This window comes from Balaenoptera borealis (assembly GCF_965194805.1).
Source record: "Balaenoptera borealis genome assembly, chromosome: 15".
Classification (NCBI taxonomy): domain Eukaryota; kingdom Metazoa; phylum Chordata; class Mammalia; order Artiodactyla; family Balaenopteridae; genus Balaenoptera; species Balaenoptera borealis.
Window position 1 is genome coordinate 55,928,253 of NC_138871.1, and position 19,539 is coordinate 55,947,791.

Genomic DNA, 19,539 nt, shown 5'->3' on the forward strand with positions numbered 1-19,539 from the left:
TAACATTCTGATTTTAACATGTATTTTCCCATATCAATTTTTTAAAAACCCATAATAAACATAGCTTTGATGGCTGCATAAGGTTCCACTATATAGATTTTTAATAATTTACTTAAGCATTCTACTATTATGAGTGTTTGAGGTTAAACACCTAACATGAGTTGGACCAGTCAGAGTCCTTTTCTGGAATTTTTCAAACAAGAATTAGGAAAATCAACTCATTCCCTCTCTGGAGGAAATTGGCGTATTTCCTGCTAAATGAAGTACTCTTGTAGCAATAAAATCCCTTTCTTCCTTTAGGAAAAAGAGAATAGGGGGAAATGTGAGAGGAGATGCGGTCCCTGCATGAACCAGTTAGCAGAAAAGCTTCTCCACCTTATTAGTCCTGCTACTTACTTTTGCTTCCTCACTCCCCACATTCCCAAAACTTTTGCTCCCCTGCAATCAGCCCAGAGACTCTGCAGTGAAGTCCAAATTCCATGACAGCTAGGAGGTGGGTGGATGGGTGAAATGTGTTCTTGGCATCTCAGGACCACTTAAAGCCTTTTTCTAGAGAAATATGGTTATCCATGGTGGTTAATTCTTCAGGATTATATTTCAGTACAATTATGGGTTACAAGTATTGTTACAGGAACCTGACTACCATGTAATTTTTTCCTATGGAAAAAACGTCCAAACAACCACTGATAAACACATTTTTCAAGCAAATACTTTATAAGTTGTGACTAACTTTTCTTGTAAATTGAGAGTTAAATTCATTTCTAAGCTATGGCAGTATTTGACTTTAAGGACACACACAGAAATCTAGAGCATTTAAAATAAAATTTTAGACACAGTCCAATCAACTTACCCATAAGGAGCTTATTATGAAATCATGGGAGAACCCCATGATTTATACATATTGTATATCTGTCAATATGCATACATACATATGAAACTTACAATTTGCCAAAACAGCTTCCTTTTATATGGATAAAACAAAGCAACACAGAAGACAAAGCATGAGTGCAAGAGAAGGAGGTAATAACTACCATTTTCAATAGTAGTACACCTCAGCTTTGACAATGAAAACATTAGGTATTTCTTGAAGATTATTCAAAAGATAATGCTTGAAATGGGTTTTGTAAATCATTTATTATGATTGAAAGGGAAGAAAATGATAGGAGACAAATATTACAATTAAACATGTAACATTATTCTCTTGTAACCAATCATAATAACATACTTTGAATTTTTTAAATGGCTATATGAAAGTAATTTCCCAGAAAATAAAATTTTCACATCATCAGTTACAGAAAATTGATTTCTTTCCATCAAAATATTTTATCTCTGCTCTATCAAAAATAAATGCCAAGTCTAGGGTACTACCATTTAAGCTAAGCCTTCACTACTTGTTTAAATTAGATTTTGGGGGGGCTTACCAGATGGTGAACTAACTATTGCCTGAGAATAAAGTCCTCACACATATGTAACAGCTCTGCCAAGCCTGTGGCTCACCAACTAATGATTATTACATGGTTTTCTGGGAACTCAGAAACTACTGTATCCCAGCCAAAAGGCTCCTGAGAGTCATCTCAGACTGGTAACCAATTTATTCTCAAAAATTAATTTGCTTACCCAGTGAGTGGTTGTGGTTCAAAAGATTTAGGAGAAATAGTAAACGGCAATCTATTTCTATGGGTTTTTTTTTACCTTTGTCACTACCAATAAAGCAAAATCTTACTTGATCAGTATATTTCTTGGCTCTGTCCTTTCGAAGGATGCTAACATGGGATGGAACATTTTTAAAAGGCTTACTGTGAGAACAGTACATTGCCATAGGGAGAAAGCAGCAAAAAAGAAAACATGAAGGCTCTGCCAACAAATTAATTCAGCAGCTAACTTTTTTTTTCCAATTGGTTAAAAAAATACCATACACAGAGTGATAAATATACATCCAAAATATAAATATAAAATATCCTACACATAAATAAAATTAAGTATACTCATGATTACTATTTCAATTAAACATTTTTGCAATATAATTTTCATGTCTTATCACAGTTTCATTTTTATCATGAATAATAAGTACTTTATTTGGACACAAACCGGAAAGTACTGACCACTTATGTAACCTAGTAAAGTAATACGTTTCTAGACTCTTTCAACTAAAATTTACCTCCTTTGACAGAAGAGTTACTTTCTCTTTCTTTTTAAAAAAATATTTTTTGGGAATTTATTTTCAAACTATAATCAAAGAGGACTGTATGAGGCAAAGCTTTAAGAATGGTCTTTGTTTTCATAGATATTATTACTTAACAAAGCAAGGTCAAGATGGCCCAGCACCAATGCAATGAAATGTGGGCAATATCCCAGAGAACTTGGGTTATGTTGACAGCCAAAGAATGTCAGGAATCACTGTCTCATTTTAAGTTTTACACTCCAGTGATCTGAAAAGGTGACAGGGTACACTTTCTAAAACCACATAGGAAGTTCTGGTTACCTAGCTCCTGTTTTCTCACACAATGATTCATAGGGCCAAAAGACACTGCACTTGCTCTAAAATTTACCCTTCAACACCACCCTGCAGCTGTTTCTTAAACTGTATACTCTACTTCTTTCTAAACACCATCTCATTAATTAAAAGCACATTTAATTACAGTACTTAATTTTTTGGCAATGAGCATTTCCAAATAATCAACTGGTTTGCCAAATGAGAGTTTGGAAAAACTCCCTTGAATCTCACTTTCTAAAGATTGTTAGAATATTTTTTTAAAAAAGAGAAAAAAGCCTTGATGTGTCTGATGGCAAAGGAGAAGGTGATGGGAAAAAATGACAAATTCTAACCCAGTTAAGCTAAGAGAAAATCAGCACGTGGGAAAATCTGTGTTTAGGTCTTATTACTAGCATTCATTTGAATATTTATGAATCAAATGAAAGAGAGTAACCCTCATTATTTTTAAAGAATGGACTACTACTGTGTGTGTGCCATGCTGCCAGGATGTAAATGAACTTATTTGGAGCTGATGCAGCCATTGGTTAGAGGACAGGGAGTGAATGTTCAGGCCCCTGAGCTTTCAGAGTAAAGTGGGGCCTTTGGTTGGTCTGCTTGACAGAAGGGGCTGGCTTCCCATCACCCTGGCTTGAGGACCCTGGGTCTGAGCTGAGAGCAGCGCTGGAGCAGACAGGTGGTGAACTGCCTTCTGCTGATAGAAGTTGTTTATGTAGCTGGCAATCAAAAGAGTGATTTCAAGAATCTAAAACAAGAAAAATGGAATTGTTATTCTCCTGAGAAGTTCTCATCACTTCCAACAGAGAGTGAAGGGTTGGCCATGGGTGGTCTCCATCTGCAAGTGCCCGGGCTACCAGATTTCCCTTTTAACCAGATCAAGCAGCACAGTACAGTTGATCCTTGAACAACACAGGGGTTAGGGGCCCCAACACTCTAAGCAGTCAAAAATCCGTGCATAACTTTACAGTGCCCCTCTGTAGCCACGGTTCCTCTGTATCCGCGGTTCTACATCCATGGATTCAACCAATCATGGATTGTGTAGTAATGTAGTATTTACTACTGAAAAAAAATCCATGCGTAAGTGGACCCGTGCAGTTCATACCCATGTTGTTCAAGAGTCAACTGTACTTACATGTTCAGCACCATCAAGACACTGACCTATTTTCCCATTCCTTAAACCAGCAGAAAGTGATACTTGAAAAAAAAAAAATCAAATTTAGTGGCAATATTAGAAAATGTGACAGTAGTACAATTCTACCAGTTATCCTAAAGCCACATTTGTGAATACATGAATAAGAAATTCAGTGTATTATATCAACTCTTTAAACTAAAGCACTGAGTGTGCCATGATCTTCTACACTTACTATCTGACTTCACTTAAGTATAGATTTAAGAAACATATATGCCATTTTTTAAAGTTTCAAATTCTAAAAAAGTAGTCTCTTTTAGTTGAGAATTTTAAGACAAAGTCTTAGAAAAATTAATTTCTCATTCTTTTTCCTAAAATCAGAGTTACATGTTAGAATGCAGCCCTTTTATTTATTGCTTTTACTTAGAGACATTAAAACTACACAGTTTGCTAAAAATAATAAAGAAACAAGTATGCCTTAATTTTAAAACCTCACTCTTCTCACTAATGAGTCTATAAAGTGAATTACTCCAAGTAAATAAGGTAATGTGTATAAAGTACCTGACAATAACAACTTATGCCAGGACCACTTATTTTGAACTTTCTGTATACCAGGCACTGGGCTATAAATACTTTACAATTCCTTCATTTTATTCTTAATCCAGAAAAAAAAAAGGTAGCACCATAGCATCATACCATTTTTTAGATGAAGAAACCAAGGTTTAGAAAGATGAGGTAAGCCAGAATTTGGACCAATGGTTGTTTGATTGTAAGTAGTCTGTTTTCCCATGAGGAACTTACTCTTTGCACAATACATGTTTTAGTATGAAAAAAACTAGCATAAAAAAGTTAGCACAAAGCCTTCTACTCACCTTGGGTTTTGCCATGGCAAAAAGTAATTTCTCTGTTGGTTTGTCCTTTGAATGTGCATTGTTAATGACTATCATAAAATCATCTTGATAACCTCCAAAGGTCATTAGACTCTTGTACACATAGCTGATTATTAACCTCTTCAAAGAGAAATAAAAGTAAGTATGTTATACAATCTTTATTTTCAAAGAAAGATGAGAGATGATTAATAACATGTATCTCCATTAAAATGATGATGTGGTCAACCAACTGCAGATGGAAAATATGTTTTTAAAATTCCATAAAGTTCCAAAAAGCAAAACCTGAACTTGCCGCGCACCAGCAACTATTTACATAGCATTTACACTGTATTTGTCCTTAAGATTTCTGTCTGTCTGTCTGTCTGTCTGTCTATCTATCTATCTATCTATCTATCTGGTTGAACCATATGAAACTGATGCTTTTTAAGGTAAAAAAAGGTCAAATATTGGCAAATCCGTATAGTTCACCCTGATATATAAACTTTGATATATGTAAACATAAACAGTATCATGCATACTACTTCTTTTTTAACATTCTGCTTCTTTTAACTTAACATGTTATGAACATCCTTCCATGACAACAAATGTACTTGTATAACATTTTAAATGATTTTATAGACATTTATTTGGATTTTATAGTCACATAGACATTATTTAACTAATCTCCTATTGAAGAATATTTAAGTTTTTTTTATTTGTTACTATCTTAAACAATACTCCAATGAATATTTTGGGACATATTTCATAATACACATAGCCTAATTATTTCTTTGGTTATAAACCTCAACAGCTGAAATTGCTATCTCAAAAAAGTAAATCTTTCCAAACTCAAAAAGGTTATACCCATTTACATTCCCAGCATTACAGTCTTGCTAACACAGGATATCATCATTCTTTTGAAGCTCTGCCAATCTGATTGGTGAAAAGTAGAATCTCACTGTATTAAACTGAACTTATTTGATTGATGGTGAGATTAACATTTAAAAATACATTTATTGAACATTAGTATTTCTTCTGTGAGTTGCCTCAGCCCATTTGTCTATTGGTGTGTTCATCATTTCCTTACTGTTTGATAAGACATCCACATTCATAAAGGATACCAACCCTTCATCATACATGCAGCAAATATTTTTTCCCAATGTGTTACTAAAACAATTTAAAAATTATAAGTCAAAGATGTACAGACTAAAAGGAAAGGAATCTGCGTATCTAATGATTAGCTTGCAAGATTCTGAGCAGACCATCCTAGCACTGAACACCTCTAGTGCTGCAGGCTGGCAATGTCTACTTCCTGACCTGCATGTCCATCTCGCTGGATCTAGGAACTGGTTTACTTAGCTAAGGTAACTCAATAGTCGTGTACTATTTCTGTTGACTTTAAGTCACTAACTTTATATAATCTATCTTCAGATTATCTATTCAAGAACTAAAAGGCATTCAGGAAACATAAACGCCTTCAAAAAAGTTTTTCAGCAATTATAAGGAGAAACATTTACTATAACACTAAAGGATAACCTCTTTTCCAAGAAATTCTCAGTGATCCTGACTATAGCCACAAGTAGGAGAGCCCACTACACCTACCAGGTGAATTTAGCAATCCTTGCCTACCAGGTTAAAAAAAAAAAAAAAAGAACAAAAATTTAAAAAGTACTCTGATACATATAAAATATGATAAAAAATTTCAGATAAATAAATGAATAAATAGAAATCACAGTTTGACTTTATATTTAATCATGTAAAAAGCTCTAAGATACTGTCTGTACAAATGAACTGGTAATTGATATTATGGGATAGTATAGAAATTGTTATAGAAGGCTTCGTGAAACTGAACTTAAAACTTTGGTAACTAAAGTTTCTACCTTAATGTTATCTTCAACAGTTTCATTTTACACAGGAAGCAATCTTCCGAACACAATAAATGAACAGTCATTTTACAAATACAACCATGATTGCAATTTAGTCATGGTATCTTAATATTTTTGTCATACACAATATATAACCTGTCTAATCTCGATTTAAAAGATTAAATTGTAACCATAGTTATAGTTGTAAAATGACTATTCATTATATAGTATTAGGCAGAGTGTTTTCTGTGTATGAGAAAAGTCCGATTAAGATATCATTACCTTCTGTTTACAGTACACTGAGCAATGGAAATAGTTGACTCAATGCAGAACTTAAGGATTTAATCTTACCATGGAGTTGTATTCTAAGATGCTTAAACCATCCTCGTGTATAGCCAGCCACATGAAAGTACTTCCAAGTGATGATGGGGTTATGGGCTATGAAGAGGTGAAAATACATTACATAATAAATGCTAAGCAAAATTACAGAAATATTTTTCAGTGTAAATGCAATGCAGCATTTGCAATAACACAACAACATCTTATTATTTAAAATCTCACCTGGGGAGCAGGCAGTGTGGTATAATGGAAAGAGGAGTGAATTAGCAGACCTGGGTTTGACACCCAGATCTGCCATTTATTAACGTGTGCATTTGGACAGGCCTCTTAATCTAACCCCCAGCAGGTTTCATCTCTCTTTCTTCAGTGTTCCTGCATCACTCTGTTCATGTCACCCTTAACCATATTCTCCACACAGTAGTTGTTTCCAGACCTATTGCAATACTGGTTGTGAGTTCCTGGAAGTGTGAGTACAATCTATCTGAAACCATGGGCTTATGTATCCCTAGAGCTTAGCTCAAAGTTTGGCAAACAGAATTCATAAATACTAAATGAATGAGCAAATGAGTGAGAGAGTAAATGAGTGAATGGATGAATGAATAAAGAGAAGAAAGCAGAGTTCAGCTGTTGCCTTCAGTCTAATGATTAAGCCTACAGAGTGTAAGAAATGATTTACGGTACGGGGAAGTGGAACGGAAGGGAAAAGACAGAGACGCTGATGGCTTTCCTGCCCTTTCCTTAGTGTCCCTTCATGGTTTTCTTTAAATTGTTGGAAATTTCCTTATGTTCTTTTAAAAAGCCAAATGTACTAAACCTGGGGTTACTCAGGTTATCACTTTATATTTTACTGAACTGAATAGCCCCCCATTCTTTCTTACTTTTGCAAGAAACAATTTGGCACCAAAGAATGGCCACTTCCTGGCTACTGTCAAATAGATTCGCACACAATCAGCAGCACTGTGTCCCCGGAGGGCCATCCATCTGGTTGACAGTCGCTGGCAAAGCTGCCTAAAAAAAGAAAAGAACAAAAACAAAAACACAGAACAAAAGCACATAAACAGTGTATCATCCTCCCAAGATAAAGCTCTCCTTGAGCCGATCCTAAGCACCACCGGGAGACATACTCACAACCTAGGTGAAGCTGTTGTTTTGTGAGTCCCATCTCACCACTGTCTACCCCTTGTCCTTTTTGTAGCATTCCTTCCACCAAATTCTCGTACGGTTAGTGCTCTCAGTATGTATGACCTAAGTTCCCCGCTCCCCACCCCCTTCAGGTAAAATTTTAAAATCTGATAAGCTAACATCAAACCTTCGCATAAATTAGTTAAAAAGGTAATTTCTCATGGGAATAACTTTCATTTTTAAAGAAAAGTACAAGAAGTCAAGACTGAAGAATGAATCCCCAACAGTGGAATTTTAGGTGCTACCACTCCTGGTTTGGAGAGATGCTGGCTGCAGGGGAAACCTCTTAAACAAAAGCACGAAGGCAACCACTTATTCTATACAGACAACAGACTGAGCTCAAATGTTTCTGTTTTGGAAAAATTCATGGTGAATTGGATTTGCCTCTATTTTGAATCTACAGCTTTTCTTTATATGGTCTCAAAAATCAAAACTCCAAATTAGTTCAGTTTAATTAAAATTTTATATTATAATAAAAAAATCTTGCATAAGAAGATAGTTTATTTTTATTCCAATTTGTTTATAATGGAATACCCTAAGAGATAAAAATTTTTTGGTAAACACTTCATAAAATTAAACACCTTATTAGCCAATTTTTTCCTTTTCTTTATTAGCACGATTAATTTGGACAAGAATGAATAAGGTCAAATGAAAAGTAGATCTTCTAAATTAAGGTAGATTTTTTTCTCATTAAAAAAAGTTTAAATCTAGATACTACAGTTTCTAGGCACATCTTAAATAAAAAGAACTATAATCTCTTGGTATTCAACAGTATTTTAAAAATCCTGAGAAAATTGTTATGTACAATTTTTTTCATCTTTAAAATTTGAACAGAAAAATGTCACTGAAAAACTAGTGTGCATCTGACTTTTCAAGAGTTACAAATAGTTCTTTACCTTAACTGTTCTTCAGAAGAGTCATCTCTATACCTTTTAGGATAAAATTTCTCGATGAGTTGTTTTATAGTTTGATTTGCTTTGCAATGATTAGTAACATGCCCTGCTGGAGTAGAAAAAGGTCTTTCAAAATCTCCAATCTCCACCTAAGTGGAAACCCAAAAAAGAGAAAATACAGGATATTAAAAAAGAATTTTAAGAAAGAAAATTCGCTTTTTTTTTTCTAAACATTCTTTATAACATACAATATATAAATCTATTTGTCATGATTGTGTGATTATGGAATTTATAATCATATATAAATACTATTATTTAAATTTAAATTTCATTTGAAGTCTAATTATGAAAAAAATCTATAATTTAAACATTCCAGTTTCATTTCTACATTAATCACTCTAGGTTAATATCTGGTAGTATTTGCTAAAGGTCACTTACTCTACCATTGCCTGTAACAGCACCAGATAATTTTTCATTTTTAAGGTACCATTTTGGTTGATAATAGTAAGGCAAAATAGAAGTTAGAAGTGAAAAATTAAAAAGTTATAAAGCTATGAAAAATCTTTAAAAAGTATTACTTGGACTTTTTCAGGATCTCTACTGAACATCATGGGAGCAAGTACTATTTTCTCATTACTTTCTTCCTAGATTTTCTCCATAAATGTTACTGTATTCATCCCCTCAATCTATTATTCTGTCATTTCTGGAAATAAAGCCCTTCATTCCCCCTTTTCCCTGAATGAAACAATGTTCAATCCTTACTTCCATTAACAGGCTACACAGATGCCATCCTCTACCAACCCATCCAACCACTCACCCATCCATCTCTCCATCTACTCTCCCACCCATTAATTCACCCAAACCTACACTGAGTCCCTGTTATATGCTGGGCACTGTGCTAATTTATATGAGAAAGAAAAAAGTTGAACATAGTTCCTATCCTCAAAGAGTTTACTGTCTAGTAGGGGAGACTGAAGAATAAATAAATACTTGTGATAATCTGTGTTAAATGCTTTGTATAGGGTACCAAAGAGGGCTCAACAGGTGAGATGGGGTGGGGGACATACTGAATATCCACATCCTTACCTAGAGTACTCCCCAGCAAGCAGATGGAGGGTTCCATCAAGACTGGGATGGTCTTACAGAAAGCCCTGGGTCTCCATCTCAAAAGGGCCCTCTGCCTCCAAGTAAGCTGTTAGCACAACCAGCCTCTGAGATTCTGACCCCTGTAACTTCCCTTATCTAGTTCTTAATCTGACCAGCTACTGTCTAAATTCCTCAGCTGAGCTTTGCCCTTACAGCCTATTCTTATGACTTTCTAGTTTCCTTGACCTGGTCCCTTACTTGATGGTTTCTTGGCTTGGCTTTGCTGTTCAGTTTTTTCACCCGCATCTCTTATCTAGTCAGGAATCATCTTAATTTCCTCACACCAAATAAAAGTTGTCCATCTGCTCTTCAAATACATCGAAATCCTTCCCCCAGAGCAAGCTTTTCATTGTCCCCACCTATCACCAGGCAGTACTAAGCACAGCTAGCTGTGAACCCTTAGACCAGGATTTAACCTCTAAGGATATAGCAGTTGGACAAACAATAGTTACAAACATAGAGGCCATTTAAGGCAAGCTTGGCTGTTAGGGAACCCTGTAGTGGGATATTCAAGCTCAGGGTCTCCCTCTCTGGCTCCTGACATACTGTGTGGCACAGAATGAGCACAATAAATGTTTGGAGAATCAACTGCAAATGTTTGGAGAATCAACTCAGATAATCCCCAATATGCCTCACATCAACATGACCCCTTACCAGACACCATGTACAGCAATCAGAACATCAGCTCCAAGAATTTCCTGATTAAGACAGAGAATATCAACAAGGACCTAGAGATAAGCAAATCTACAACAGAAATAACTATTTTCTTCTACAGAGCTCAGATTTCCTTGGCATATTTCATTTATCTTCACAAAAACTACTCTGAGGAAGAGACCAGAGGTATTATTTAATTTTCCTTTTGTAGATGGAGAAATTATACTTTTTAGTTAGTAATATGCTCAGAATTTTCTAGGTGTATGGTTTTACCTCTCTACCCCTTCCGAAAATTCATCTAAAAAATATTAGAAGTGTGTATCTCCAAAGGATATGATAATTTTTCTTGGAGAAGCTTTCCCCACAAAATTAAAAAGTAAGAAGATGAACTTAAATTTTAGCAAAAATAAGAATGATTTTAACAGAGCATCTGTGCCTTTAGAGAACCAAAGCCTAGAATGGCATGTGATAGGAAATCATTCCTAATCCTATCACCAAGAAAAAATGTGACCTAGTTCTCATTTCTTCAGCTTTTTATCACTTGCAAAAAGGGAACACTCAGTGTAGCACTAAACGCTTTAAAGTCTGGATGACCATAAAATTGTTATGAAAGTAAACTAAATTATCAACTAGTCATTCATCCAAGAACATTTATGGAGAATGGACTGTGTGTAAGGCACTGTGCTAGATACAAAGATGAACAGAGAGAGCCCTTGCTCTCAGGAAGGCCCCAGTCAGTGGTGCAAAGCAGAAACAAATAACTAATAATAAACCACTGGGGTCAGGACAGTAATAGATACGTGCAGGGCATTACAGAAACCCCAAGAGGAACATTTAACCCATCCAGGCAGAATTCAAGAAGGTTTTCCTGGAATGAGTGACCCCTAAGATGAAAATTAAAGGATAAGCTGAAGTTAACAGGTAGAGGCATGGGAGTAGAGGTGTTCCAAGCAGAGGAGACAAGTAAAGTTTAAGAGGTAAGAATAAGTGAATCATATACAACTCAGGACCATAAAGTTCAAGGTAGAGAGTATTAAAAGATAAGGCTGGAGAGGCAGGCAGAGTTTAGATCATGACAGTCCCTCCATGTAAAGAGAATGACACAGCTATATTCACATTTTTGCTGTATCTCCATTCCAGTCACTGTATATTACTGCTACCTGACAAACCACCACGGCAGTTTCTAGGCCCAGACCTTAGAAAATGGCAGCTTCCACATCTTGTCTCTTCTGGGACAGCTCTTGCCACCCCACCACCATTCTGTGAGGAGCACAAGCAACCACTTTAAGAGGCCACGAGTAGGTCTTCCGGCTGACATTCCCCAGCAGAAGTTCCAAGTAAGAGCTGGCATCAGCCACAAGACGTGCGAGTGAATGAGTCTTCAGATGATTCCAGCCCTCAGCTATAGAGTCACAACCAGTCTACAAGCTATGCCAGCTGATGTCATATGAAGCAGAGACAAGCTGCCCTTATACATCTCTGCCCAAATTGTTCTTCTGAGCCGAGTCTTGGAGTCATTTGCTAAGTAGCAATAGGTAATTGGAACAATCTCTCTAGATTCTGCATGGAGGATAGAAGTGTGTGTGGGACCAGACCAGAGAAAAACACATTAGTTAGAAGCCTGATGCAGGAGAGCAGGCAGGATGTGACGATGGTCTGAACCATAGCAATGGTAGTCAGCATGGAGAGGAGGGAACAGAGTTAAAATGGGCAGGGCACATTTTAACTGGGGGAAAGGGAGACAGGGAGGGCAGAGTCAGTGATGATTCCTGGATTTGAAGCTTGCTTGGCAGACTGAATGGAGGCAGTGAATATGCAAAATGTGAAGGAAAAGAAGGGAAGATGATTAGTTCCCGATATGTTGAATTTAAGGAGCCCGTGAAAGAAATATGAGCTGGAGAGAAAAGATTTGGGAATCATCAGCACAGATGGTAGATAAGAGAATGAGTAAGATGTCCTGGGATGGTATGTAGAGTGAGAAGACTGAAAACCCTGGGGAATCTAAGCCAATGACACATCATTTTCCCTTAATTAACCTGTGCAGAGACCCAGATGGGGTAGAGACTGTGGGTTGTCTCTTATGACCATTCTCTCCTTCTTTCTGAATAATAAAAACCTTGAATTTAGCTGGGCTCATTGCTGCCCAGCTAAGACCACATTCTCCAGTCTCTCTTGTAGGTTGGCAAGGTTGTGTGACTTAAGTTTTGACAGAGAAACATAAATAGAAGCGTTCTGTGTAACTGCTGGGAAGTTTCTCAAAAGCAGGAGGGCATGCCCTTCTTCAGTCCTTCCTCCATTATGATGCCTGGAACACTGATGTAATGGCTAGAGCTCTGGCAGACCTCCAGGACCGTGAAGATGACAGCAGAACGGAGGGCAGGATAAAGCGCATGCCCCTAATGCCTGTAGAGGCGCCAGCACGCCTATCTCTCGCTGGGAGGGGCAGATTCCTCCCGCCCCTGCACCCCTCTAGAGTTCTTCTAGCTGGTCTAATAATTAAACTGACACAAGACAGATTAACAGGAGAAAAAAAACCAATTGAACGCACAGAGGTCTCATAGAAATGGGACCCCTGAAATGACCAAAGCAGGCTGTTTATACATCATTTTTAGACAAAGAAACAATTATTTATGAAGATTTAACAAAACAAAGGGGTTTGTGCTTGGGATAGCAGATTAGTGAAGAAGCAACAAAGTTTGTTTATACAGCTTTCTTAGCCTTGAATTCCCTAACTCTGTTGACAAGGATGCTTTTTATCCTCCTGGTAGAGGGAGGATACTTTCACATGGGAGATTTATTTCCTGCTTTTAGGGGAAAAGAGGGAGGTCAGAGTGTTTTTTTAAATATATATCATTTTTTTTCACCAGCTGTTTCTCAAGTAACTTTAATTAAAAATAATCAATATGCCACTGAGGCATATTTGGGGGCACACTGCCCTGGGCCCCAACACTCTCCATATGAGAGACAAATAACACTTCCATTTTAACTGTTATTATTGATTTGCATGCATGTGTGGTTTACAGCCAACTGAACTTCATTGATACAATAGGTAAATAAAAGAAAGTGCTTTAGCTTTTTAGAAGACTGATCCTATTTGATTACTGAACGATTTTAGCATGGCAACCGCAACCCCACAGCTTGACACTCAAACTCCTTTATTAAATGCAAAGCCTAGTGGGATATTTTCAAGAGATTAAGAAACTAGATTCCCTTTATGGAATATTGTCTCATTCTACATCACCGCAATTGTCAGCAATGGGAGTCAGGCTGCAATTACAATGCCTGTAATTTTTAAGGTGTTAATCACAGCAAAATGAATTTAAAGAATTACGAAAGGTATATTGTTTTACTACATTTAATTCAGTGGAGAAATTAGTATTTTATCATTACAAAACATCGCTCTATATAACATGGAAGTTACCTGAGCTAAAAGAGCTGCCATTTCTAATGCCAGGTCCCTGTTCAGAGGAAAAAGTCCATTTACTATTTGATCATTTGTCTGATACATTAACAGCAGCTTTTCTCTATCAGTCTCTCCACGAGCTTGCATTGAGAAATATAGTCTGTAAAAAAAGAGGAAATTTTTCATTAAATGATATACTTACAAAGGAAAAAAGTAAAGAGAAATCCAGAGGACTGATATGGGGTTGCTCTAACAATAGTTCTCAGTGATACAAACTTGGACCATTACTATCTGTTAATGACCTCTATTTCTATTCTTTATAATGTTTATCAGCAAACTGAGGAAAAACTGCTTTGAAGTTGAGGCTGAAGGATGCTTCAATGCTACCTTTATGCCCTGAAATACCTTAATACCTTAGGTGTTACTGAGGAAGGACCTCAGACACCAGTGGGCTGTATAAACCCAGTTTTCAAAACATCCATGATCTTTCCTAAACACCTTGGACACACCAGGGAATAGAAAATGAAGGTTTCAATTCAAAATCAACATCGAATGGTCAAGTGGGGCAGTTTTCTCTGGGAATCTAAAAGATAATATTTGCACATTTAAATGTTTTGAGTTTTTTTTGCCACATTCTGATAAACAGCCTTAAGATCTCAACAATAGTTTACATGTTATCATTATTACTTGTTGAAACATGACATGACTTTTGTTCGCCTAGGTCTTCCTCAATTCAGTGACCCTCTGTGTTTAATCACTGTGCTGTTTCTTTGTATGTGAGGTTTCTGGGGCTCTGATTCCAGGCTGCAGGGCAGGCACAGAGCACTGTACACGCTGTAAATGCTGTGACAGTGGGGTGGGTAAGCAGCACCGTGACGTACCTTAATATTGTCATGGCAACACAGCGGCAGGAAAACAGAGATTTAGATCTGGCATTTGTTAAGTGTGTGCTCAATTAGCTATAACTGGATTTCCAGCCTTTTTTCCCCTATCCACTTGATGATAGGGAGAGGACACCCTATCATCAGTTACGGAATCTTTCGTGGTAATTACCTCAAATAGCAAGGAATGAGAGGGCAGCAGGTCAGAATCTTGGGGGAAGCACGGGGGGTGTACTTTGAAAAGCTCTTCCTCCCCATCATTCTGATTATTCTTTCCGTTCACGCCAGCTTAAGAATCACTGGCCTGGGCCATCATTCAGAGTGGTTTCTTGATAAAATAATGATCTGTGACTGCATGATGGTAAATTGTTAACTGGTAGGAGAATATGGCTGGGCAATAGAAATAGATTCTAAATTCAAAATGGTGTTAGCAAAGGGATATAAAATAAAGAGAATAAAGTTTAAGATGAAAGCCCTCCCTTTCTGGCATGTGAACGTTTTTGTACTTAGCTTATTTTCTCCACTTGAAGTTAAGAACTATGTCTTATTCATCACTATAATGCCCTAGAGTTTTTTTTAGCTAAGTGTTAACCACTGGAAGGTTCTCAGTAAAAGTTTGAATTAGTAATACAGCTAGGAGGGAAAAAAGAACCTGTAGTTCAAATGGCTACAGGCAAGAAGAGCTAAAGTGCATTTTCTATCATTTCTGGCATGCCAGTAAGACTGCACCTGGGAAGGGAAAATGAAGCACTATAGGCACAAAAGAGAAAAACAATTCCAGACACACATATAGGAACACAACCTGTAGGAATCACATGCTCAAGCCCCTAATGGAACAGTTTGGGCTCCAACAGCTATATAGGGATTTGGAGAGAATGTGGAGAGGAACTCAAGAGTCACAAAAATGATCAAGAAGTCAGAAAATCAAATCCACAGATCTTGAACAGGAAAGGTGCCGGAGTTACATGATCTGAGTCTCTCCCAATATGACCAGCTTCCAGCTGCTCTCCAATCCTAAAGGGGCCTGACGCAGAGAAAGGGGCTTCTGTCACAGCAGAGAGGGCACACGTTGGAAGGCAGGGGCATTCCCAAATGCCCACCTCATCACTTGACATCCAGGAAGCTGAACACTGTGGGATGGAAATCACGCCACTATGTGGACCAGTATCAGCAAACACACTGCTCCAAGTTCAGCAGAGCTCTCGGCACTGCCGGGTAATCCTTTTGCTCGCCTCCAACCGGCTCCATATTTCAGTCCTCAGAGCATTTATTTCCTACTGTTGTCTTTCTCATCATCACGTAAACTTACTGAGGAAGCAGCGTGCCTTCACTCTCCATTTACCTTCCTTCCTTCCTCTGTCCACCATGGTCTGCTGATAACACTACGAAATCTGCAATTGTGACGCCCCTTCCCTGTTCTCCTCCGGCCTCTATGGCTACCACAAGTCCTGTGCTCAGAAGTCACCACTCTGCGAAGCCTTCCTCTCTGTTCCCACAACAGCCTGTAAATGGACATGCTATATTCACAATAAGAGCGAATATCGCTGGGGTATCTACTATGTGTTAGGCTCTGATCCAAGTGCTTTACATTTGCCAACATTTAGTCCCTCAGGCAACCCTAAAGGTAGGTACTGTTTTCATCTCCACTTCACGTAGAGGGACCTGAGGCATAGAGATGGTGAGTGACTTGTTCAAGGTCACAGAGTGAGTGGGGGAGCCAGGATTCTAACCCAGCAGTTTCTCTCCAGAGCCCATGTTCTTCACTACTCTGTTATACTGTCACTGTTACAGCATTAATCACATTGCTAGAATTCATGTCTGTCTCTCCCTATAAACTGTAAGATTTCTAGAGGGTAGGAAAATTCTATTCACCTTTGAATCTCTAGGGCTTCAACAAGGCCTGGCACAGGCAGACACTGGACAAATGTTTACGGCATGAATGGATAAATGAATGGTGGTGAGAATTGTTAAATATGGAAACTATTTGCCAAAAAACCCTGAAAAATCCCTTCTGTAGCCTTGGGTAAATGAGTTAACTCTCTAAAGCTTCAGTTTCCTCATCTGTAAGATGGAGATTAATGATAACACCTACCTCGAGGTGTTGTTAGGATTAAATGAGATGATGCATATAAACAGCTCAGCATAGGGCCTGGCATGTAGTAAGTGCTCAATAAATATTGGTGGTAGTTATTATTATTACTATTATTATGATGATGAGTCTTCTCTAGAGGTCTTTAGAATCACAAGAGTCTCTTCATACTAGAATTTTTTTTTTTTTTTTTTTTTTTTGGTGTGAACACAGCTGGAAGAAATGGGATAAACTAGGTGACCTGTTAAGAGGCTTCTTGGCTTAGGATCCAATGGATATATGGGTGCTCTTACAGTCAGCTAAAGGTAGCAGAGATGCGAATGTTAAACTATGTTCCAGAAAACAATAACAAAGAATTATTGAAAATAATCTTTCGTTTCAAAGCGGGGAGAAGGAAGAGTTGTTCTCTGTAGAGAAAGACCCTTGCCAGTTTTGTTTTGTTAAAAACACGCTTTGATTTTGCAATTTCAAATAGACAGTAAGACACCAAATTAAATAAGTGGCTTAAATATGAATAGAATTTAAACGTTAGTTACCAAATGGTTTTCTATGAGAACAAGTTCAAAACCTATTAATTAGATCCTTAACCCCTAAATCTAAGTAATTAAAATTCCATAACTTACTAAATATAAGCAAAAATTCCGTGATAAAGAGAGCTGATGCTTTAGTTTTGCTTATTACAGTGCTGCCTGACAGATGAAGAATCAAGTCCGCAGCTGCATGATAGGTCACAGCCAGCTCCCCTCCTAACTGTGTCACTGGAAATTAGGGCTCATTGTCTAAGCTATTTTACACATGTGCAAATCACGACCACATTTAGAAACAGTACTTTCTCATAGCTGTGGCTATCCAACCATTTCAGACTTCTGTTAAAAATTAAACGTTATGATCGAGTTGTTTTTTTCTGATGTCAAAGATATTGTCATAAAGCTTTGTTGTTGTTGTTAACAAGGTGTTGTGTTATTCATGACTGTCTTTGTCCTTCCTGGTGGTGTTTGCTAGACTTGGCACAGTATTCTTATGTCTTTCAGACCATTTTTCTCCATTTCATCCATTTAATTTTGGTTCCAACTGTGGCCATCACAGTCAAAATCAGTATGTATTCAGCATTCATAAGCTATGCAGTGTTAGGAATAGCCTTAGACATGGACGTAATTCCATTTAGTGCCAAGAAAACCAAATGAGTATTCCTGAACCTCTTCCACATAAAGATATATGGCAGGTCAGGTCCAGGAGCTGGCTTCCTTCCACAAAAGACACAGGCAGCAATATGGACCTCTGGACCAGTGCTTCTCAAAACTTAGCATGAGTAAGAATCACCTGAAGAGTTGTTAAAACAGACTCCTGGGCCTTATCCCCAGACATTCTGACTCAGTAGGTCTGATATGGGGCCAAATAACTTGCATTTCAACGTGTTTCCATGTGATACTGAAGCTGCAGATCCAGGGCCCACACTTTGAGAACCACGGCTCCAGCGATCACAAAACTAAAATAATCATCTGGAAGGTCCACGTCTTCCAGCTGCTGTTCTTGCCAGTCACCAAAGGGCCACAGATGAAGACTGCCATCAGTGGAGACAGGTTCCTCTGGGAGTACAGCCTATTAGATTTCTAGTATCTAAGTAATCCTGCTTATCTCTACGAATATGAGATTTTAAAACCTTAGATACCAAAGCTTGACAGTTACCTTCTTGTTACCCAGAACTCCTGCGAATCACCTCAGCTCATGAACCCCTGGAACAGAGAAGCTCTAGTGGCTCAAAACCACCATTTATTCGGATCAAAGGAGTCTGTTCAAACAGTGGTGACCCTTTAGTGTCTGAGTGTGTAAAAGGAATCCACAATATGAATGCACAACATTTATTTAACTGTTCCCCTATTGATAAACTTAAGTCCCCCCTGCAACACTTATTTTTCACTGTTATAAAGAATACTGGAATATTCTTGCCCACTTATGTGGGTATTTCTGTGGGATAAAGTATCAGAAAAAGAAACCCTGAACTGGATCAAAGGCTGTTACATTCTTTATGTTATATAGTACCCTTACTTCTCATATCCCAATTTCAGGTCTATGAACATATTCCAAAAGTAGGCTTCTGAAAGAAGTCAAAACTTCACCAATAATTCTACCAGGATCTTGGTCTGATATTTTAGATTCCTTATTTTATGGGATATAAGAGTCAAATAAAACAAGAAAATACTTTTTTTAGTTTTTTTGCTGTTGTTGTACAGTTAATATAACCTGGTCAGTGAACACTCTTTATTAAATACCACCTTCTACTAATACATGGAAGAAAAGAAGATATTAAAAAAAAAAAAAAAAAAAGAAAAAAGAAAAAGAGGGGGCTTCCCTGGTGGCGCAGCGGTTGAGAATCTGCCTGCCAATGCAGGGGATACAGGTTCGAGCCCTGGTCTGGGAAGATCCCACATGCCGCGGGGCAACTGGGCCAGTGAGCCACAGCTACTGAGCCTGCGCGTCTGGAGCCTGTGCTCCGCAACAAGAGAGGCCGCAACAGTGAGAGGCCCGCGCACCGCGATGAAGAGTGGCCCCCGCTCGCCACAACTAGAGAAAGCCCTCGCACAGAAACGAAGACCCAAC

General features: G+C 37.8%; 1 protein-coding gene across 4 annotated transcripts in view; it reads right to left on the minus strand.

Moving 5' to 3' along the window:
* Positions 1 to 1,738: 1,738 nt before the first annotated feature.
* PLEKHH2 (pleckstrin homology, MyTH4 and FERM domain containing H2) overlaps positions 1,739 to 19,539 on the minus strand; it is a 123,086-nt gene continuing 105,285 nt past the window's right edge. For 3 of the 4 annotated variants that reach the window (XM_082357989.1, XM_082357990.1, XM_082357988.1), the window contains 6 exons: positions 13,990 to 14,131; positions 8,772 to 8,917; positions 7,572 to 7,701; positions 6,706 to 6,792; positions 4,493 to 4,630; positions 1,739 to 3,236 (listed from right to left, as the gene is read on the minus strand). In XM_082357989.1, the coding sequence (XP_082214115.1) occupies positions 3,057 to 3,236; positions 4,493 to 4,630; positions 6,706 to 6,792; positions 7,572 to 7,701; positions 8,772 to 8,917; positions 13,990 to 14,131 (823 nt within the window). In that variant the 3' untranslated portion in view covers positions 1,739 to 3,056. Of the gene's footprint in view, positions 3,237 to 4,492; positions 4,631 to 6,705; positions 6,793 to 7,571; positions 7,702 to 8,771; positions 8,918 to 13,989; positions 14,132 to 19,539 lie in introns of those variants that run through there. The other variant, XR_014235098.1, reaches the window with a different exon arrangement.